Genomic DNA, 18337 nt, shown 5'->3' on the forward strand with positions numbered 1-18337 from the left:
CTTGAAATTGACAAAAGTAATATTTGGTAAAAAATCTATGAAAATGAACAAATAAAAGCTTTTCCATTATCATTTAACAGAATGAATTTAAAACAAACTCATTAAAAAGGCCTGGATGAAAATGATGGTACCCTTCATGTTTAAATGATTCCTCTAACTTTGGATCAGACCTTCTCTCCTCATGAGCAAACTGCTCCAGGTGTCTCAGGTTTTCAGGGTCAGCATGTTTCAGCTCCTCCCAAAGATGATCAATAGGATTTAGGTCAGGGGTCATAGAAGGCCACATCAGAAATGTCCAATGTTTCCCTCTTAGACATTCTTGGCTGTTTTGGGTCATTATCCAGTTGCAGACCCATGAACTGTGACTGAAACCAAGCTTTCTGACACAGAGCAGCACATTTCTCTCTAGACTCCCTTGATGGTATCGAGATAACATTGTATCCTGCAGAGATTCAGACACCCTGTGCCAGATAAATCATAGCATAACAGAGCCTCCTCCATGTTTTACAGTAGGGACAAGTCTTCTTTACTATAAACACTTTATTTTTCCATCTGATCATAGAGCTGATGTACCTCCAGAAAAAGTTCAATTTTTGTGTCATCTGTCCATTGGACATTCTCCCAGGTGGTTTTCAGCTTTTTAACATGTACAGTAGTTTGGCTTTTTAATTATTTGTTTTTCAATAATATCGATGATCATTAAGAACACTTTGGCTCAAACAACAGATGGTGCAATCAGATACAGATGTTCAGTTTTCTGGGCTCTTTTATTACCTTTAGTATTATTCGTCTCTTTGACTTGTCATCAAATTTTCTCCTCCAGCGAGGTTGGCTACAGCCCCATGGATGTTAAATTTATGAATTATGTACAGCTGTAGTCAGAGGAACACAAAGCTGCTGGATATGGTCTTCAACCCTTTACCTTTATTTTCTTTCTAAGCTCCAAAGATAACTCCTTACTGGTCACCTAACAGCACAGTGACAATCTAGAAAAATATATATATACCATATATATGCCCACTGACTGATTACAATTCTGTGGACACATCTTAATTTAACATGAGCCTTTGATCATTTTAATCTTTGTCCAGGCCTGTTTCATGAATGTATTCTTGGAATCATTTGGTCAAAGCTTAGTTATTAAGTTATGTTTGACTTTAATGTTCATAGAATTCTTATTTTGTCAGATTCAGGTTATTTCTGTGACCATGGTGGGTTTTTCTTTCATTAAGCATAAAGAACCAACATTTTTTTTTAAAATGTGTAAAATTTTCCAAAGATTAGATTCAAACTTGGAGGCTTTGTAGAAGTCTCTATATAGGGCACTAATGCGTATAATTGATTTATTTTAGTTGCAAATAGTTGTTTAACAGGTTGAAATCTAAAATTTACAAAGAAAAAAAACCACACAAGAGAAGCTTAAATGTAAAAAAAAAAAAAAAAAAAAAGGTTTTTGCAATAGTTTTCTATAACACCAATGATGCAAAAATATATTTGAAAGCTACTTTCACATTTGAATCTTTTTCCCTCATGTGCATTTGCTGATTTTAAGGTTTGGCTAATAAAGTTAGGCTTTTCTAGTAATGGAAGCTTTGACAGTAGCCTTCAAAGGTATGCAGTTTTCACGTTAAGTTCCCACCACAATGTTTTAAAAAGGTTGCTTCAGCAAAAAAGCAACAAAAGCTGAAGTCCCAGCCCCTCCATGAAGCTTTGTGAAAAAGTTCAGTCAAATTACATTAAGTTTGGTAATTTAGTGATTACTTTGTCAAAATACAATTGATTATTTTTCAGATCATCTGAATAAGGAGTCTATGGGAAGGATATTGTTAGTAGACTCCATATGTAAATATATGGTCATTTTTTTTTTTTTTTTAAACAATTTGTTTTCACTGGTTCTCTTTTAAATGTATGCTAGAAAAATAAGGGGTAAAACTGGATAAAATTAGCTGGTATTTAAAATACAGAAGCTAGGGTTTTATTAAAATAGTTTAAAATCTGGTATTTAAAATACAGAAGTTAGGGTTTTATTAAAATAGTTTAAAATCTGTCCCAGGCAAAAAAAAATTTGAATCCTAAACTTTTTTTTATTATTATTGAAGTCTAAGAGAAAAAAAGTTTATACGGTTATTGAAAAAAACATGAACTTAAGGAGATGAACCATCTATGCGTATGTTCTAACAGGGCATAAAACCCTAAACATCCACTTCAAGCTAAGCATCTAGAAACAAAGATCTGATCTGTGTTCACTGAGGACACAAATTGAGAAAAATTTCCAAAATCAAACCTAAAACAGATTTTAGATACCATGACCACAAACAACTCGTTAAAAAACAGATAGCATCACTCTTGCCTTTTTCACTCATACCCCCGAAAAAGACTATACTGCTGAAAAGTAAACACCAAAGGAACATTGGCAAACACATTTTTACAATTTCAAACACAGATAATTATATTTTTCTTTACAAACGATATTTCTTTTAATGACTTGCTGTACAAAGGTCTTTATAGTCCATTATTTGCAGCCTGTAGGTTTTTTCTAATGCATTTCCTGCATGTGCCATGTAGGATCAGACATGTCCAATACAATCTGCAATACAATAAAACTGCAGAGAAATGTTCAGGGAGGCACTATGATGTTCTTTCACGGGTTTCTCTTTAGTCTACATGTTCAGCAAAAATCACACCAATGAGAAACAGTAGGGGCAGAAACCAAAGTACAGGGTCTTATTCTTTGAACTCCAAAAACTGCTGCAGTCTCTTCCGGTGCTCTGCAGACATCTGAACAGCACTGAAATTTGAAAAAGAAAAAAAAAGTATTAGTCTGTGCAGAATATGGAATGCCTCAATTAGTATATCTTTGTTCTTAAAAGTTTTTTTTTTTTTTTTACTTTAAGTGATTTCCAAAGGTGGTGGTTATCCTGTAAATGGCGGTCTTGAGTGTGGCTCTGAGAGCAAAACGCAGGGTTTTGTAGGTGAATTCTTCCATGCTGTTGGTGGATCTGAGTGGCTTGCTGGAAGCATGGGGCAGCTTGAAGTGTCGATCCACAGCCTGCAGACGAAATGACATGAGTTAGTCTTTGCAACATCTGAAGCTAGGCAGGGAAAGCTTATTCCAGTGGCAAGACAGGTCAGGGTGCTCAACCTGAGAAATGTAGGTTGTAGTGGCATAGAGGCAACACAACATAATTAAAGAGAATAAAAGTTAATCATTAAAATAAGATGGTTATAGAGTCCTGCAAAAGTATCCCGCCCCCTTAAACTTTTCGACCTTTTGAAACATTTGTGGCTTCAGACAAAGATATAAAATTACAATTTTTTGCAAAGAATCAACAAGTGGGACACAACCATGAAGTGCAGCAAAATTTATTGGATATTTTATACTTTTAAGAAACAAGAAACTGAAGAGTGGGGAGCGTCAAATTAATCAGCCCCTTTACCATCAGTGCAGCAAACTCTTCAGAAGTTCAGAGAGGATCTCTAAATGATCCAATGTTGACCTAAATGACTGATGATAATAAATAGAATCCACGTGTGTTTTTAAGTCTGTATAAACCTGCACTGTGACAGTCTCAGAGGTCTGTTTAAAGTGCAGAGAGCATCATGAAGAACAATGAGCACACCTGGCCAGTCTGAGATACTGTTGTGGTAAAATTTAAAGTCGGCTTTAAACATCCCAAGGAGAACTGTGCAATTTATAATATTGTAATAGAAGGAGGACCAGACTGCTTTGAATCTACAAATACCCTGCCATCCCTCTAAACTTTCAGCTCAAAGAAGAAGAAGACTGAACGGAGATGCAGCCAAGAGGCCGATGATCACTTTGATTGAACTGCAGAGATCTACAGCTGAGTTGGGAAGCTCTGTTCATAGGACATCAATCAGTCGTATACTGCACAAATCTGCATTTTATGAAAGATATTTCTTTAATATAGCCATAAAAAGTTTAATTTAAAGTTTGCCACAAGCCTCCTGGGAGACACAGCAAATAAGGAAGACGCTGCTCTGGTCAGATGAAACCAAAATTAAACTTTCTGGCAACAATGAACAAAAACAGCATATTTGGCACAGCTCATCACCCTGAACACACCAACCACACTGTCAAGTGTGGTGGCTGCATCATGGTTTGGGTGTGTTTTACATTCAACAGGGAAGATGGTTAAAATTGATGGGAATATGAATGGAGCAAAATACAGGAGCATTCTGGAAGAAAACCTGTTAGGAGTCTGCAGATGACTTGAGTGGAGATTTATCTTCTAACAAGACAATGATCCAAAACATAAAGCAAAATTTACAATAGAATGGTTCACAATTAAACACATCCAGGTGTTAGAATGGCCAAGTTTAGACCTGAATCTGTGGAAAGAACTGAAAACTGCTGTTCAAACGCTCTCCATCCAGCCTCATTGAGCTCCAGCTGTTTTGCAGGAAGGGGAAAAAATTCCATCTCTCAATGCAGAACTGATGGACATACCCCAAGAGACTACAGCTGTAATCACATCAAAAGATGGTGCTGCAAACTATTAAGTCAAGGGGGCTGAGTAATTTTACACACCCAATTTTTTGTTGTTAAAGTTATAAATATCCGTTAAATTTTGTTCCTTTTCAAATTTTATATAACTATGTTAGAAGCCTGAAATGTTGCAAAAGGCTGAGAAGTTCAACGACAAATTCACTCAAAGAATATATATTAATCTTGATTGTATAGCGTTTCATTACTTTATTTCAGATTAGTGGAGCATAAAAAACACAGCTTTTCCATTTTTGATTCTTGGTAAACAAAGATTTGAGTTTTGATTTTAGTCGTCTCTAATGTAAAGCTACCCACTTCCTACAAGCATGATTTAAACCCATCCAGTGATTTACCAGAAAGGATAACCCAGTTTTCCAGGCATTCTGATAAAATAAAAGTGATCAATAGTGTAGAATGCTGCACTAAGGTCCAAAAGCACCATCGTTGTGGTTCTTCCAGTCAGCATTTATATGGATGTGTGAACCAGTCTCTGCAATGTGGCGAGGACAGAAGCCTGACTGGACGACTTCAAACTGCTTGGTCATTGTTAGGAAGGTGTAGAAACCCACCTGGTGGGTTTTTCTTTTTAAACCTTCAAATAAGTAATTTACTTACAAATGACCAACTTCTATAGTTTTTTTTTTTTTCTGAAAAACAAAACAAAAGGAACAATCCTGACTGCAGCTAGTAATAAAGTAGAGCAGAATTTGGCTACAGAAATCCCTCTCATAAAAAAAAATAAATAAAAAAAAATCGCAACTTGCCTCTTGTAAGTGCAGCATGGAGCTGAGAATGCTGGGTAATGTAGTCTGAACAACTCCAAACTGATCCTCTGTGAAGGATGCCTGAACAAGGTAAGACAGCGCTGCAGGACGGATACAGGAGGAAATGAGAAACATGCTGCAGTAGTGAGTTTAATTTAATTGGTCATTGAAGCAGAGATAACTCTTCCTACCTTCTAGCGCCCAGATGTGAGCCTGACTGTCTGCGAAGAGAGCCTGACTAGAGGCTTCCGGAAGCTGCAGAAGAAAACAGTCAGCAAAAACTTTTATTTAAAAGATTTAACCCCAACAATAAGACTTATAAAGCAGTATTATGTGACGAGGAATTCTACAACTTAGAAGTTTCTGCATTAAAAATCCTTTTTGGAATAGACATTCAAAATTACTGAACTGAAGACTTAGCACACTTTGCTCTTTTACTATAATAATTAAATAAAATAAGCTTTTTAATGAAATTCTAATTAATTAAAATAAGAATAAACTTTTAGAAGGTTGGATTCTTCTTCAAAAGTAATTGTTTTTTTTGTTCTTAACATTACACTGTAAGTAAATTTAATTTGTCTTTTTTTTTTAAATAAACATGAAACACAAAAGTCACTCGTAAATATCTAAACGTTTCTTTCCAACATGCACGGCTGTAAATCAAGAGTTGGTGACATTTGTGGGTCTAATGACATGCAGCAGTCAGAGGAAGGAGCATAAATCTCAGGAGACAAAGTACCAACAACTGTACATTGGTGACACGTAATTGACACAGCAAGAGCCTCAAAGTGATTAGAAAAGTTTCATCAATATTTCATTAACACAAATATCACAGGTTCCATCACCAAGCAGGAGTTTCGCAGGACATGTTACATGACTCCTTAATCCAAGCTTTTAAGGTAATTAGCAAGGCTCAGTGTAACAGCTAGATGGAAAAGAGCTACATTAGTAATGCAAACAAGATAAGGCCCAGAACCAGAAGGTGGATTAGTGATTGTTAGAGATAAATGAACATCTATGTCAGATATGAGCATGCAGCCGCCCCTCGGTGTTCATGCATATAGTTACCACATCCTTACCTTGTTAAACAAATACATTATCAGCACTCGCTTTGCCATGAACATTTTAACCTGAATGAGACAAGCAAGTAAAGAAGTGGTTTGATATTAAACAGATAAGGGTTTTAAATAATAGACATCACTCATCCTAAACCACTGTTTAAAGTGGAGACATGCTTCCAGGAAAAAAGGCAGAAAACTGCAACTAGGATTCCTTATAAATCACCTTTTCAACAAATTTAAATGATCTAGAATGTTTTAAGTTACACACAGACACTGGCTTCTTTTAGCTCTACTATCTGACAAGAAAAACAAGTTTGATTTCAATCTGATTACAGTTTTTGAGTGAATAAATCTTAAGTGCAAAACTGGAAAGACTAACAGGGCATTTTTTAATTCAGGCTGCTTAAATGTTTAAAGTTTCAATCGGCATCATCCACTCAAATACTGTAAAACAGCAATATTTCAAATCTCTCCGATACAATGAAACGATAAACACAAACTAATAGTATGGATGCTGTTTAATCCTAACATTCTTATTCAAAATATGAGAGATTCATCCCCATAAAAAGATGCTTTGATGCAACTGAGCATCTCTCTGCATTTGCAGAAGAGCATCGTGACCGGAGATCACTTCGAGTAGCTTTTTTCATTTTCTCCATATTTATGCATTAATAATGATACCCAACTAGGGCAAGGCGGTTAATTGTATCTTAATCTGGAGTACAATCTGGGTTTTCAATGATCATAGCAATGAAAACATCAATTATTTTGCTCCTTCACACAGAGTTAACTCCCATGCCATTTCTGTTGCAAATTGAGTGCTCTGCTGTAGACTCATTAATCATGCAGATATTTTTCTTATTTTGTTTTACCCCAGACTTATTTGGTTCTAACGCAGACTAAGATGTCGCATTAAGATGTGAAATGTGACGTGACCAGGCTGCTGGTGCTGCGTCAATACAAGCGTCTCCTCCAAGCTGTTTACATGTTGGTCCCTGCTGTGGGTGCATATCACTTCTGGTGATATGCACCCACAGGATCAGGGAGAGCCCAGTAACTCAGAGGAAGCAATCTGTAAACTGTTTGGTTAAATAAGTACCATTAAACTCTGAAGCAACAGCGGAAAGCAGTGCATTGAGCCGCTGTATCAGCTGGTTGATGCAGCTGCTGGGTCACATTGTGCTCTGGAGGAGAATTGCAACAGTTTAGAGTTCAAGTTTATGTTATATTACAAATATAATTCCTTTATCAGCTACATGCAGTACAGCATAAGAGGCTCCTTCGGAGAAGCGAACGTCTAGATCAACAGGCTGCTGCGTGCATCAGATTGAACTCCTGTATCGTAGCTCTGCAGGACTTATTCGGTTCATAAAAGCAGAATCAAAGCTACCACTGGTCATAAACCCAGAGGCTACATGGAACAGAAGAAACGTCCGTCAAGACATGGCAGCCAGTGATGCCTTTAGGCAAATCATTATCCAGTCCTCCCAGTATTTATAATATATTACCCGCCTGTGGCGGTTCCTCCAACTCTTTCAGTGCCAGTATTTTAATGTTTCTTTCACACAGCATATCTGTTTTAGGATGTTTGCTAATATGGGTGCACACATTTAGTAAACACCTTATGTACAGTATCTGAAGATCACAGTTTTTTTTTTGCTGAGGTTGAAGGAAGTAGCTCGGGGAGCAAATATGATGTAACACCAGGAGGTGAGTGAATCGTACAAGCAGCTGAAAGAGGGGGACTCGACTCTGCAAATGCTGGCAAAAAGTCAAAGATCCACTGTTCAAAAATACATTTTGGTGTTTAAATGTCTTAGTTTCACATTTGTGTTGTAGTTATAATTTGTAGTTTTCAGTTAGTCGTCTAAGTTTATTTATTGTTAGTTTTCTCCCTCCTCTCCTTGTTGTTTGTAGGGTAGCCTATGTGTTTGAATACCCCTGTGTTCATTGTGGAGGTCATTTCAAGTTTGTTATTCTTGGTTAGATTTGTCCAAGTTTTCTTTTGAGCCCATTTTCCCCCCAGAATTTTGAGACTTTTGATGGATTTCGTTTGTTATTACCATGGCAAAAATGGAAGATTATTTTTCTACACCTTTGTACTTTGCCTGACTGATCAGTCCCTGACACCCCTACAAAAAAAAAAAAATCTAGGATTAACGCTGGTAACTTCATTTGCCTCCCACTGGAGAAAATTAGCGTTTTAGTCACTGTTAATGTTCAATTATTTAAAGTTTATGAATAATTGTGCTAAAAAAATAGAGATATGAATTTTTCCCATAACTGAGCAGCCCTATACCTGAATAAGGCAGCACCCTCACTGCCTTGAGGCTCAACAGAAATCCTCTCTAGTGCTTTATTCCAAAATTGTTTTTTGGAATAAAGTTGTGAAAAACTTAAAACCAAAATATTGTTATACAGTTCTGAAAATCTCTGAGCAGAGTTTGACCAGTCATCTAAAAATAAGTGTTACGGAAACAGAGGTCCCATATTGAAACATGGCGGTGGCACTGAATGCATCTTTCTCTTAAGTTTTCATACACTTTCTGTTGACATAACAAAAAAAACCCAATAAAATAAATTGTTATTTCTTGCTACACAAAAGAATATCCAAAGGCGTTAATCATAAGGCAAATACTTTTGCTTGGCACTGCAATAAGCTCATAACTTTGTTCTGTGATGATGTCTTAGTACCTGTTCTTTTCTATTCTGAAGGAATTGCCCCAGAAAACTCGGTTTGGCAGGTTCTTGTTTTGGACTGGGAACCGAGGCTGGAGAGGGTGGCGAGCTGCTGCTGACCTGCGACTCTGAGAACAGACGCATAAGCTCATTACTTATGCTTAAAAGTAAAAACAGGTGGACATCAGAAGTTAAGTAGTGTAAGCTGTATGCTTAAACATTGAGACAAATAAATGTAAAACAGGCTGACTTAAAGCCTCCTCTGACCTGTGGAGGTGGACCAGAGTTTGGGCACCCTTCTCATGATGTGTGGGCTCTGCACCGAGCCGTGCCACGGCGAGCACTGATCAACCTGAGCAGTAAGGCGACGCAGAACGGGGGAAGCGAAAGGGCTGTCCAGGTCGGGCGTGAACGGTGCTGTCAGGGGGCTGTGCGGCCCTCCGGCAACCGAACGTGTAAAAACAGAAGCTGGAGTCCTCATTAGGAAAGTGGGTCTGGGACTCATCAGGTCTTCCGTACCGGAGGTTACTTAAATGTCAGTAGAAAATATAAAAACATTATTAATTTGGAAATTAATCCTAATAAAGCACATATAAGAAGAATTACCTGATGTTTCAGAGGAACTTTTCCTTTCACTTCCACTTGACAGAGATTTGGCTCTCCCGTTGGTCGCTACGGTTTCATGATACGCCACAAGCCTCTGCGTGAGATCAGCCAGCAGAGCCAGACACTCTTTACTCACCGTGTTCCAGTTATGAGGATGCCCACCTGACAAATATGAAAAAAAGAAAATAACTTTTTGACTTAAACTGAAACCAGCAGGTTTTCAACAGAAGGAGAAAAATATAAAGCATATTATTTTGGGTGTGAAAATCAGGGCAGACCTGGCTGACTGAGACTGAAGACTTCACTGCGTCTTAATGGAGAATGTTTGGACAACAGAGACAAGTCCTGCAGGGCTAGAAACTAACATTTAAAAAGGGGAAAGGGTCACTGAGCAATTAATTATAATCCAATAATCTGCAAGTCATATTTTCTATGTACCTTCGAGATCATTGGTTGTTTATCAGCAAGAACTTTGGGAAGACACAGGTGGGAATCATCAGTAAAAGTTGACTGGACAGGAAAGCTGTACACCTGCAGAAAGAAATTGTGTCTGTAGAGACATTATCTTCACTTATTAAGATAATGCATTTATGCTGGGATTGTTATGATCCTTAAACAGGCGTAACATTAAAACTGTGGGGTTAGAGATAAATTAAAGGCAAATGGTGCATTCAGAGTGAGCTTGGTGTCCACTAAGATTTTTCACAAGCCCTGCGGGTAGTTCACTGCTCTGCATTTTAGATGCAGTGTTTACACCCTCGACCCCGTCATCAAATTAGAGGAGTTTCAGCTACAGGAAGCCGACACCCCACTGACGTGGATACAAAACTCAGCAAATAGATTAAAGAGTGAGTGTAGGTTTGTACATCTAAAATATTTATTTGTAAAAATGAAAAAAAAAAAAACACAAACAAAAAGAAAGTGCATGCTACTGGTTTCAAGATGATTTTTTTTAGGTTATCCAGAGGTAAACTATCCCCCCATTAAGCTCCAAATTGAATAAGACGCATCTTCTTTTTTCAGCCCTATTTCCTTTGTCCAGGTAAAACTATCCCTTGTGCTGATTTGGTTTTTAAGATAGAATTATTTTTAATTATGGCCGATGATGTCGCATTCCTGGCAGATGTTAGAGCTGCGCTCGTTTCAGGATATTAACTTATTGAGAAACATCACATGTTTATCTGTTTTAGTGGCTGGAATGATTATTCAATATTTAATTAATCACCAGCTTCCCAGACCCTCAGCTTTGGACCTGCCGTTACCCCTGGCAACCCCATATCATTTCCTGTCAAGATCTCTCATTTTACAATAAAAGCACAGGTGAACCTTAACATCAAGGACTGCTGCTAACTTGTTTTCTATGAACAACTTTTGAATCGCCTTGGGGAGACCATGATTTTTTTTGAAAAGCCCCAAAAGCTCTAAAGGAGAAAAAAAAAAAAAAAAAAAAAAAAAAGGCTTTGGTTCGGTCGGATTTGGTAGGACTTCCTTATAAATCTACCCCTTCAGAAAGCACAGATGCTGGGCAGTGGGCAGCGACAGACTCTGCTCTGTGCTGGAGGTAAGTTGCTGATTAACAGTCCGTCTAGGACTAAATTAAATTGGCTTTTTTTTTAAGCCACCTAAAAACCTCTTTAGAGCATTCTTTACTTTTACCTTTTTAACATCATGTTCTCTGTATTCCATATTAAGTGAAAAAAAAAAAAAAAAACTTCACCTAAAACCAATCCCTGATTGGCTGCAGAGTCGCGATTTCATAGAAAAGTCTAGCTAGTTTCACTGATCACTGCTCCTCTCTCTCCATGCAGTGCAGCTGTTTGACAACACCTCAGCTCTATCTAGTAGCATGAAGTGAGAGCAAAGCAGTGACAACTATCACCATGAGATTCATCGCTGGCCGCTTCCCCACTCTTCGCCGCATGGTTTACATAAGAATTCAATGTGTATCCACAGAACTCGCCGCGGACACCGGGTCCGCTCTGAACGCACAATAAGAGATTTAAAGTTGTGGGTTTTTTTTTTCTCTTAACAAATAAATGAAAAGTATTCTGTGTATTTACATTCAACACCCTTAACTCTGGTAGGCCTAAATAAAATCAAATACAACAAGCTGCATTCCTAGGAAACCTTATACAAAATATTTTTCTTAGTAAAATGCACCATTTTTATTGGTCCCTTACACATGAAAAAAATATATGTTTACAATGAAGTTTGTTGTCTAAATCTGCAAAGGTTAAAGAAATACCAACACAATCCTGCTGCACGGCTTTTAAATAAAATGTAGAAATAACATAAAAAGAAATTAGAGCATAATATATGTATCTTAATTTAGAAAGCATTTTGTTAAAGATGGATTTGAGTAAACACTAACATCATTTACTCAAAGCACTTTCTGTAATTTTAACATCCAGCGCAGCTGTAATTTACCGTAATTTTCGGACTATAAGCCGCAACTTTTTGCCCATTTTTCGACCTTGGGGTTTATACAACAATGCGGCTTATCTATGGACTTTTACAGCTAATGGCCACTAGGGTAATACAGTACCTAAATCTATGGATTTTACCATTCACCATGTTGACGTCACATGTGCTTCAACACACAAGTAGCCGCGCGCGTGGGAATCAGGACATCCTCTGGAAGCAGACTCAGAGAAAGACGGACATTGCGAGCGCAAGACAGTTTGTGTGACACCCTCATAATGGAAAACAAACGTTGAAATGCATATGATGCAGCTTTTAAGTTAAAGGCAGTCAGGTTGGCAGTAAACGAAGGAAATAGAACTGCTGCACGTAACCTTGGAATCAACGAGTCAATAGTGAGACGTTGGAGACGTCAGCAGGAAGAATGGTCTCAATTCAATTGTGTTGAAATGTTAATAAATAGGAGCTTCCCCAAACAGTTGCCTCTTTCCCCAACAATCCTCTCTGTGCACGAACCATATGGTAATTAAACGTAAAAAAGCCTGCGGTTTATAGTCCGGTGCGGCTTGTATATGTACAAATCATGCAATTTAGCTTCTGTGGCTTATATTCAGGTGCGGCTTATAGTCCGAAAATTACGGTACTTAAGACGATAAACGTAACCTTAGGGTACTCCATTTACCATATAGTCAGATCAGACATTGAATGAATTGAAAAGTCTACTCAAACATATTGTATGTACACATTTTATGTAACGGTGTTAGTATTCCATCACAAATGGATACTTTTACAGTGACTGTGTAGGAGAAAATTAATAAAATAAAAATAAATGAGTTCACACACCTCTGTGACAAAGATCCTAAAAAGCAGCAATGTGATGTACCAAGTGAAGAGGAGGAAGGACGCATTGATCCAGAGGTGGTAGAGGAGGGAGAGGTCCACAAGTCCAGAAATGCTGTCAAGAGGATGGACAGAGCTGGAGGAGGAGAGGAGATTTACACAACAATCTTTATCCAATTCCTCTCAAAGCTCTGAAAGCCCAACAAAATATACAAAACTTGTTTCTAAAACGTTTACCTGTCCAAATGAAGATTCAGAGTTTTGCAGATCCATGTTTTCGGAATGTAACCTAAACAAAGCGATTCATATCAATATAAATGTGCAAAAAGGGAAAACTGGTTGCCATTATAGGAATTTCCATTAAATAACAGTTCAAAGTACACTTTATGTCTAAGACTTGATTCAAATTTCTTTAAATAAAAAGTCTTTGGAAAAGCAGGCACTTACCCAGAAAGAAATAAACAATAATGAAGTTCCTAACAGAGTAAAATGCTTGAATTGTGCTGCATTTCAGCACTAAAGGCAGGGACCCCTTGAAGTGGAGGTATTTGTATTGCTGAGGAGACAGAAATTGGTTTACCATAAGTAAGAGGTATAAATCAGTATTATCGTTTGCAGTACAGGTTGTTGGGAAAGCAGATTGCATGTCAGAAGATTACATACACCCATCTCAGATGTGAATCTTGTTAATATTTGTCTAAAGGATTTATTTTAACTGAATTAATGGGAATAAAGTGATTTCAAGTAAAAAGTTTGACGTTTCAAAAAAAATATTCCAAATGTATACATTTAATGGTGGTTTTATCTTATTTAAAAAGTCACTGTTAATGTTAAATTTTTTGAAGTTTATGAATAATTGTGCTAAAGAGATCTTATCATTAAAAAAGATATGTCTGTTAAAGTCTAGATTTTAATTAGCAAGTTTCAGAAGCAAATCACAGTATCAAAGTTATCAAGTTTCTGGCAGATATCCGACTTGTTCTCATGGCAGCGAGGGTTTATTTCTTTATTTCATCTCCATTTTGAGTGTTCAATTTTCTGGCACAAACTCAACTGTTAAGCATTATATAAAATGTTTATTATTAATATTTGTTATAATCAACATCCTGAAATATACGCATCCAGACTGAGTGACATTATTAATGATGCTCATGTGACAAACCTGAACAGTTTGAAAGCAGACATAATTCATGTTATGGATCACTCCCAGCAGACTGTGAGAAAACCCAACAAATGCTCCCGCCAGCAAAAAGACAAGGTGGTACTCATTCAGGTACATCTGAGGTTGACTGTTGGGGATGAAAGATACAGAAGGAGTTAGATTTTGGTTGAAGTGCTAAACACTCAAAAAATACTCATGTCTTACCCATCACTACTTTTACCAGGGTACCCGAGGGTCTCATATCTTTGACCCACGGTGACAGCGCAACACCAGCCGACAACCATCCCCATTAGACAGTGGGCAAGGGAGCTGATAACCTGGCGAGGGTGGAGCAGCTGACCCAACAACGCAATTTTTGAGCAGGCAATAGTCGGGATAACTACAGATACAGAGAGATTTATTAAAACTTTTTTTTATAGAATCTACCCATAGAAACCTGAAAAGATTAACAGGAGTGTAATAAAGCAGTTTATGGGTAGCACTCATGCTAATAAAAAAAAAATCTCTTAATATTGTGTTGTTTTTAGTCTTTCTGTTAAGAAAATCATAAAAAACAACATCTAAACCACTCACCCGTAAAATACTCCAAAATCAAGAACCCCACCATGATGACGACTCCACTGAGCAGTATGAAGGAGAAAACCGAACTGGCACTCATCAGCAGAGACAGGCATTCTGGTGTCACAAGAAAATCGTTTTTTATTCATTTATCTTTATATATACAATGTGTTCTATCAACAAAACAAGTGTGGTGACTGACCTGAAATTGTCTGGATGGGGTGAAGAAAACTGAACTTGCTGAGCGTGATAAAGACTGCAGTGGTGGGCAGCAACAACAGGACAGACCAGGCAATGCTGGCAGCAGCTCTCCACCAGATAACCTTAAAGAGGACATTTTGATAAAGACTAAAAACAGCTGTACAGCAAAACCCAGCTAAGAATTTACCAAAGCATTTATAAGTACATTAAATATTAGCTTATCCTTGTAGTTGTCTTAATAAACGTAAACATTGTATTTAGTCTCATACTACCATGTTTTCAATTATTCTTAAATGTCCTGCTTGCAAAAGGGAGGATTTTTTTAGAACCTAAATTTAGAATAAACCTGATTTTGTTAGTTAAATCCTTGCTGTGAAGAAAGGAAGTGAGAATGTGCTATATTCTTAAAGGAGGATGGTAGAAAATTTGACATTGATGTCATTAAATTTGGGGGCTTATTTACTGTGCTGCCTAAAATAGACTATAACCTGCAGCTTCCATCCAAAAATAGACAGCTTGGTTCAGAGGATTAAATTATAGACAAAACTGGGTGTTCAAACTATACAGCGAACCCAAAAACATCAAACCTATTTTCACATGGCAGAGCAGACTGATTTCAGGCTCCTACACTAGCTCTGATTTTAACCATATCGTGAACTTTCATTCAAAAACTGTCTCAGGGAAACTCACTGTTAAAATGAACTATAAAAGATATTCAATATACTGCAACAAGTATGCAAAATAAATCTTGATGGCGACTAAAAAGCAGTTTTGAAAAAAGAAGTTATGCGTGTTGGTTTGACTTTGTATGCAGAGGCGTAGCCGGAAATTTGGGTGGCCAGAAATAAGGGTGGCCAGGCAATAACCAATGTACACTGAGGGGTGGCGGAAAGTAACCTGACAACAGCCAGATGCATGTCTCGCTCCGCCTAGCTCCGCTCACATACATCTGGGAACCCGCCATAGGAATTGCCTTTACTGAAGGCTGGGCCTTATCAAAACTCCTTGCATATGATTGGATAAGCCACTTGTCTGTCATCTTTATTGACGTGCTATTTCAACCACTCACACTGAAGCTAACCCGTGACGCTGTGAGAGGAGGAGCCATTTGGTAGATCAAGCTCTTGCCAAATCCGGTCGGGAGAAGGGCGAAAACATCGTTTCCACCAACAAAAGCCTTCAAAGCCGTTCTCTGATGTTCTTTTGATGAAACAATATCAGATAGATTGGACAACCCAGAAGAAATAGCAGCATCAATGCTAACGCTTGCTTCCTCAATGCGAGCCGCCATTGTTGTTGGAATCTCACGGTCGCTTCTCCACTCCAGGACACACCCGCCCTGCGTCCTGATTGGACAGACCATAAATTCGGTTGGGGAAATCACTTTCAATGAGCGGGTTCCCAGATGTATTTGAGTGGAGCTGGGCGGAGCGAGACATGCATCTGGCTGTTGTCAGGTTAGGCGGAAAGTGGATCGGCACCAGAACCTCAGGGTCAATCTATAATGTTTCCACAGCAAAATTAAAAAGCAAAACATCCATATTTTCTAAATAAAGCCAAAATATACTTTCCTACAGCCTTTGCTAACAAATGGACACATATATTTAAACATCCATGATTTCTAGATAAAAGGTGTAGTGGATAAAACTCTTTCAGTTTTGAGTTCTGGGGCGTAAATCGTTTCCATTGTTATTACTTACCTGCTTGTATCAATAAACCTTCGGCATAAAATTTACATTTACAAGCACTAGTATCTACATAAATTTATTATTTGATAAGTTTATATAAAAATTTGTTTTTTATTGATAATTTCACGGAAGATAATGTTCTATATACCCCATAAAACACAACATCTAGTTCTGAAAAGAGCAGGAATTCTGTACTTATCATCTTTGATGTTAGAATATTGATGTGTTTAATTAACCACAAAAAAATTTAATGTTTTGAATATTCCACTTCAGGGTATCACTGCTGCCGTCCTCTGTATCAGAGGGAAATAAATAGTAGGGATGGCCAATGATTGGCTAAGGGTGGCCATGGCCACCCCTGGCCACCCATCTAGCTCCGCCCCTGTGTGTACGGTTTTATGCAGTTTACCTTCTGTAATAATCGTTGATGTTAGAAAAATGAGTCTCTCGAAATAAGAAAAAAAAAACTCTCGTCTTGTAACCGATATCATTTTCAAATGACTTCTGCTTAAAAACGGAGGAAAAGCTCGATCTGGTAAAAGTATCAACACAAAGATCCCAATGTTTACATCAACATTTATTTGTGCATGTTGGATCTACGTTTTTCACCTGCATCAAAACATTATCTCAACATTTTCTATGAATAGCCTTAGTCGTAGAATATATCTGTGTTAATACCAAGTAAACTTTGTCTTCTGTCAACTTAGATTTTGTTCCTGTATTTGTAATATTTTTTTAGCGTAACATACATAAACACACATATTTAGCCCGTATTTTTTTAAACGCTAGTTATATGAAGAAGCTAATTTAAAACTCCTTTCAAAACAGTGCATTGTAAAACTAAACTCCAGAAAGCTAGCATCAACAAATGGAGTAGAGGGTTAGCCGCTTAGCTAATGCAAGGCTATTTGTAGTTCCTTTAAATTCACTGTCAATACAAGTAAAAAAAAGACTCACCTTGCTAATAAACCAGCTGCTCGTGTTAGGAGAAAACATGGTGTTTGTCTGACAATAACCTCTCTATAAATAGAAAAGACGTTTTCAGCTCCCCGGCTGTCAAATTATGTTAGCCTCCCGGTGTCCACATCGCGCCACATGCATTCAAGACACCGTTAAAAGGACCCCGATTAATAGGTGTCTGTGAAACTGCCTGTTGCCGACGTTTCTACTTTAGATAAGCCCGTTCTAGTTTAAATGTTTCAGTAAATGCAGAGTTGAATTGAAATTATCATCACTCATATTCAAGTTTGAAAAATTCTTAAAACCATTCTAGTTTTAATATGAATTTAATGAAGTACAAATCAAGCTGTTCTGAGAGCCTCTGATATATATATATATATATATATATATATATATATATATATATATAAGACTATTCGTGTGACTGATAAATTGCTTTAGTGCCACCACATATGGGAGACAACTGTGTCATTGCTTGTGTTGAACTGCTCAAAGTTAACCAATAAGTTATAATATATTAATCAGTAATAATGATTTTAACTATATAAATGGATACTGGTGAGTCTGGAAATGTGACTTTTACTGTTTAAATTAAATACTGAAATAAATGAACTTTTAGACAATATTCAACATCCTTAAATGCAAAGGTATTCAATTATAATATGTTAAACCTCTTATTCTACATTAATTATTTCAAATTCGAGATATTTTGGCAGTATAATCAACCATATATAAAAGAAATAAAAATACGAGAGCTAAAATACAAAATGTGCCAAAACTGTGCCAATGTCTCTCCCTTCTGGCTCCTCACAGTTGTTGATTTTTTTTTTGTTTTTTTTTTTAATGTGAGTTGTATTTGTCATAAAAAAATCTTAATCGATTCTAGA

At 37.2% G+C, this 18337-nt stretch overlaps 1 protein-coding gene across 1 annotated transcript; it reads right to left on the reverse strand.

Moving 5' to 3' along the window:
* Positions 1-2068: 2068 nt before the first annotated feature.
* Positions 2069-17596, reverse strand: ndc1 (NDC1 transmembrane nucleoporin). The gene is made up of 18 exons (XM_015376572.1): positions 17448-17596; positions 14804-14924; positions 14617-14718; positions 14248-14422; positions 14044-14170; positions 13329-13437; positions 13119-13170; positions 12885-13017; positions 10059-10151; positions 9899-9980; positions 9621-9782; positions 9282-9542; positions 9030-9142; positions 6354-6404; positions 5466-5529; positions 5275-5375; positions 2889-3049; positions 2069-2788 (listed from the first exon to the last, which is right to left on the reverse strand). The coding sequence occupies exons 1-18, from the start codon at positions 17484-17486 to the stop codon at positions 2725-2727; spliced, it is 2010 nt and encodes a 669-aa protein (XP_015232058.1). The 5' UTR covers positions 17487-17596; the 3' UTR covers positions 2069-2724.
* Between the last annotated feature and the right edge of the window lie 741 nt (positions 17597-18337).

The sequence above is a fragment of the Cyprinodon variegatus genome, unplaced genomic scaffold, assembly GCF_000732505.1.
Source record: "Cyprinodon variegatus isolate N-32 unplaced genomic scaffold, C_variegatus-1.0 Scaffold137, whole genome shotgun sequence".
Taxonomy (NCBI): Eukaryota; Metazoa; Chordata; class Actinopteri; order Cyprinodontiformes; family Cyprinodontidae; genus Cyprinodon; species Cyprinodon variegatus.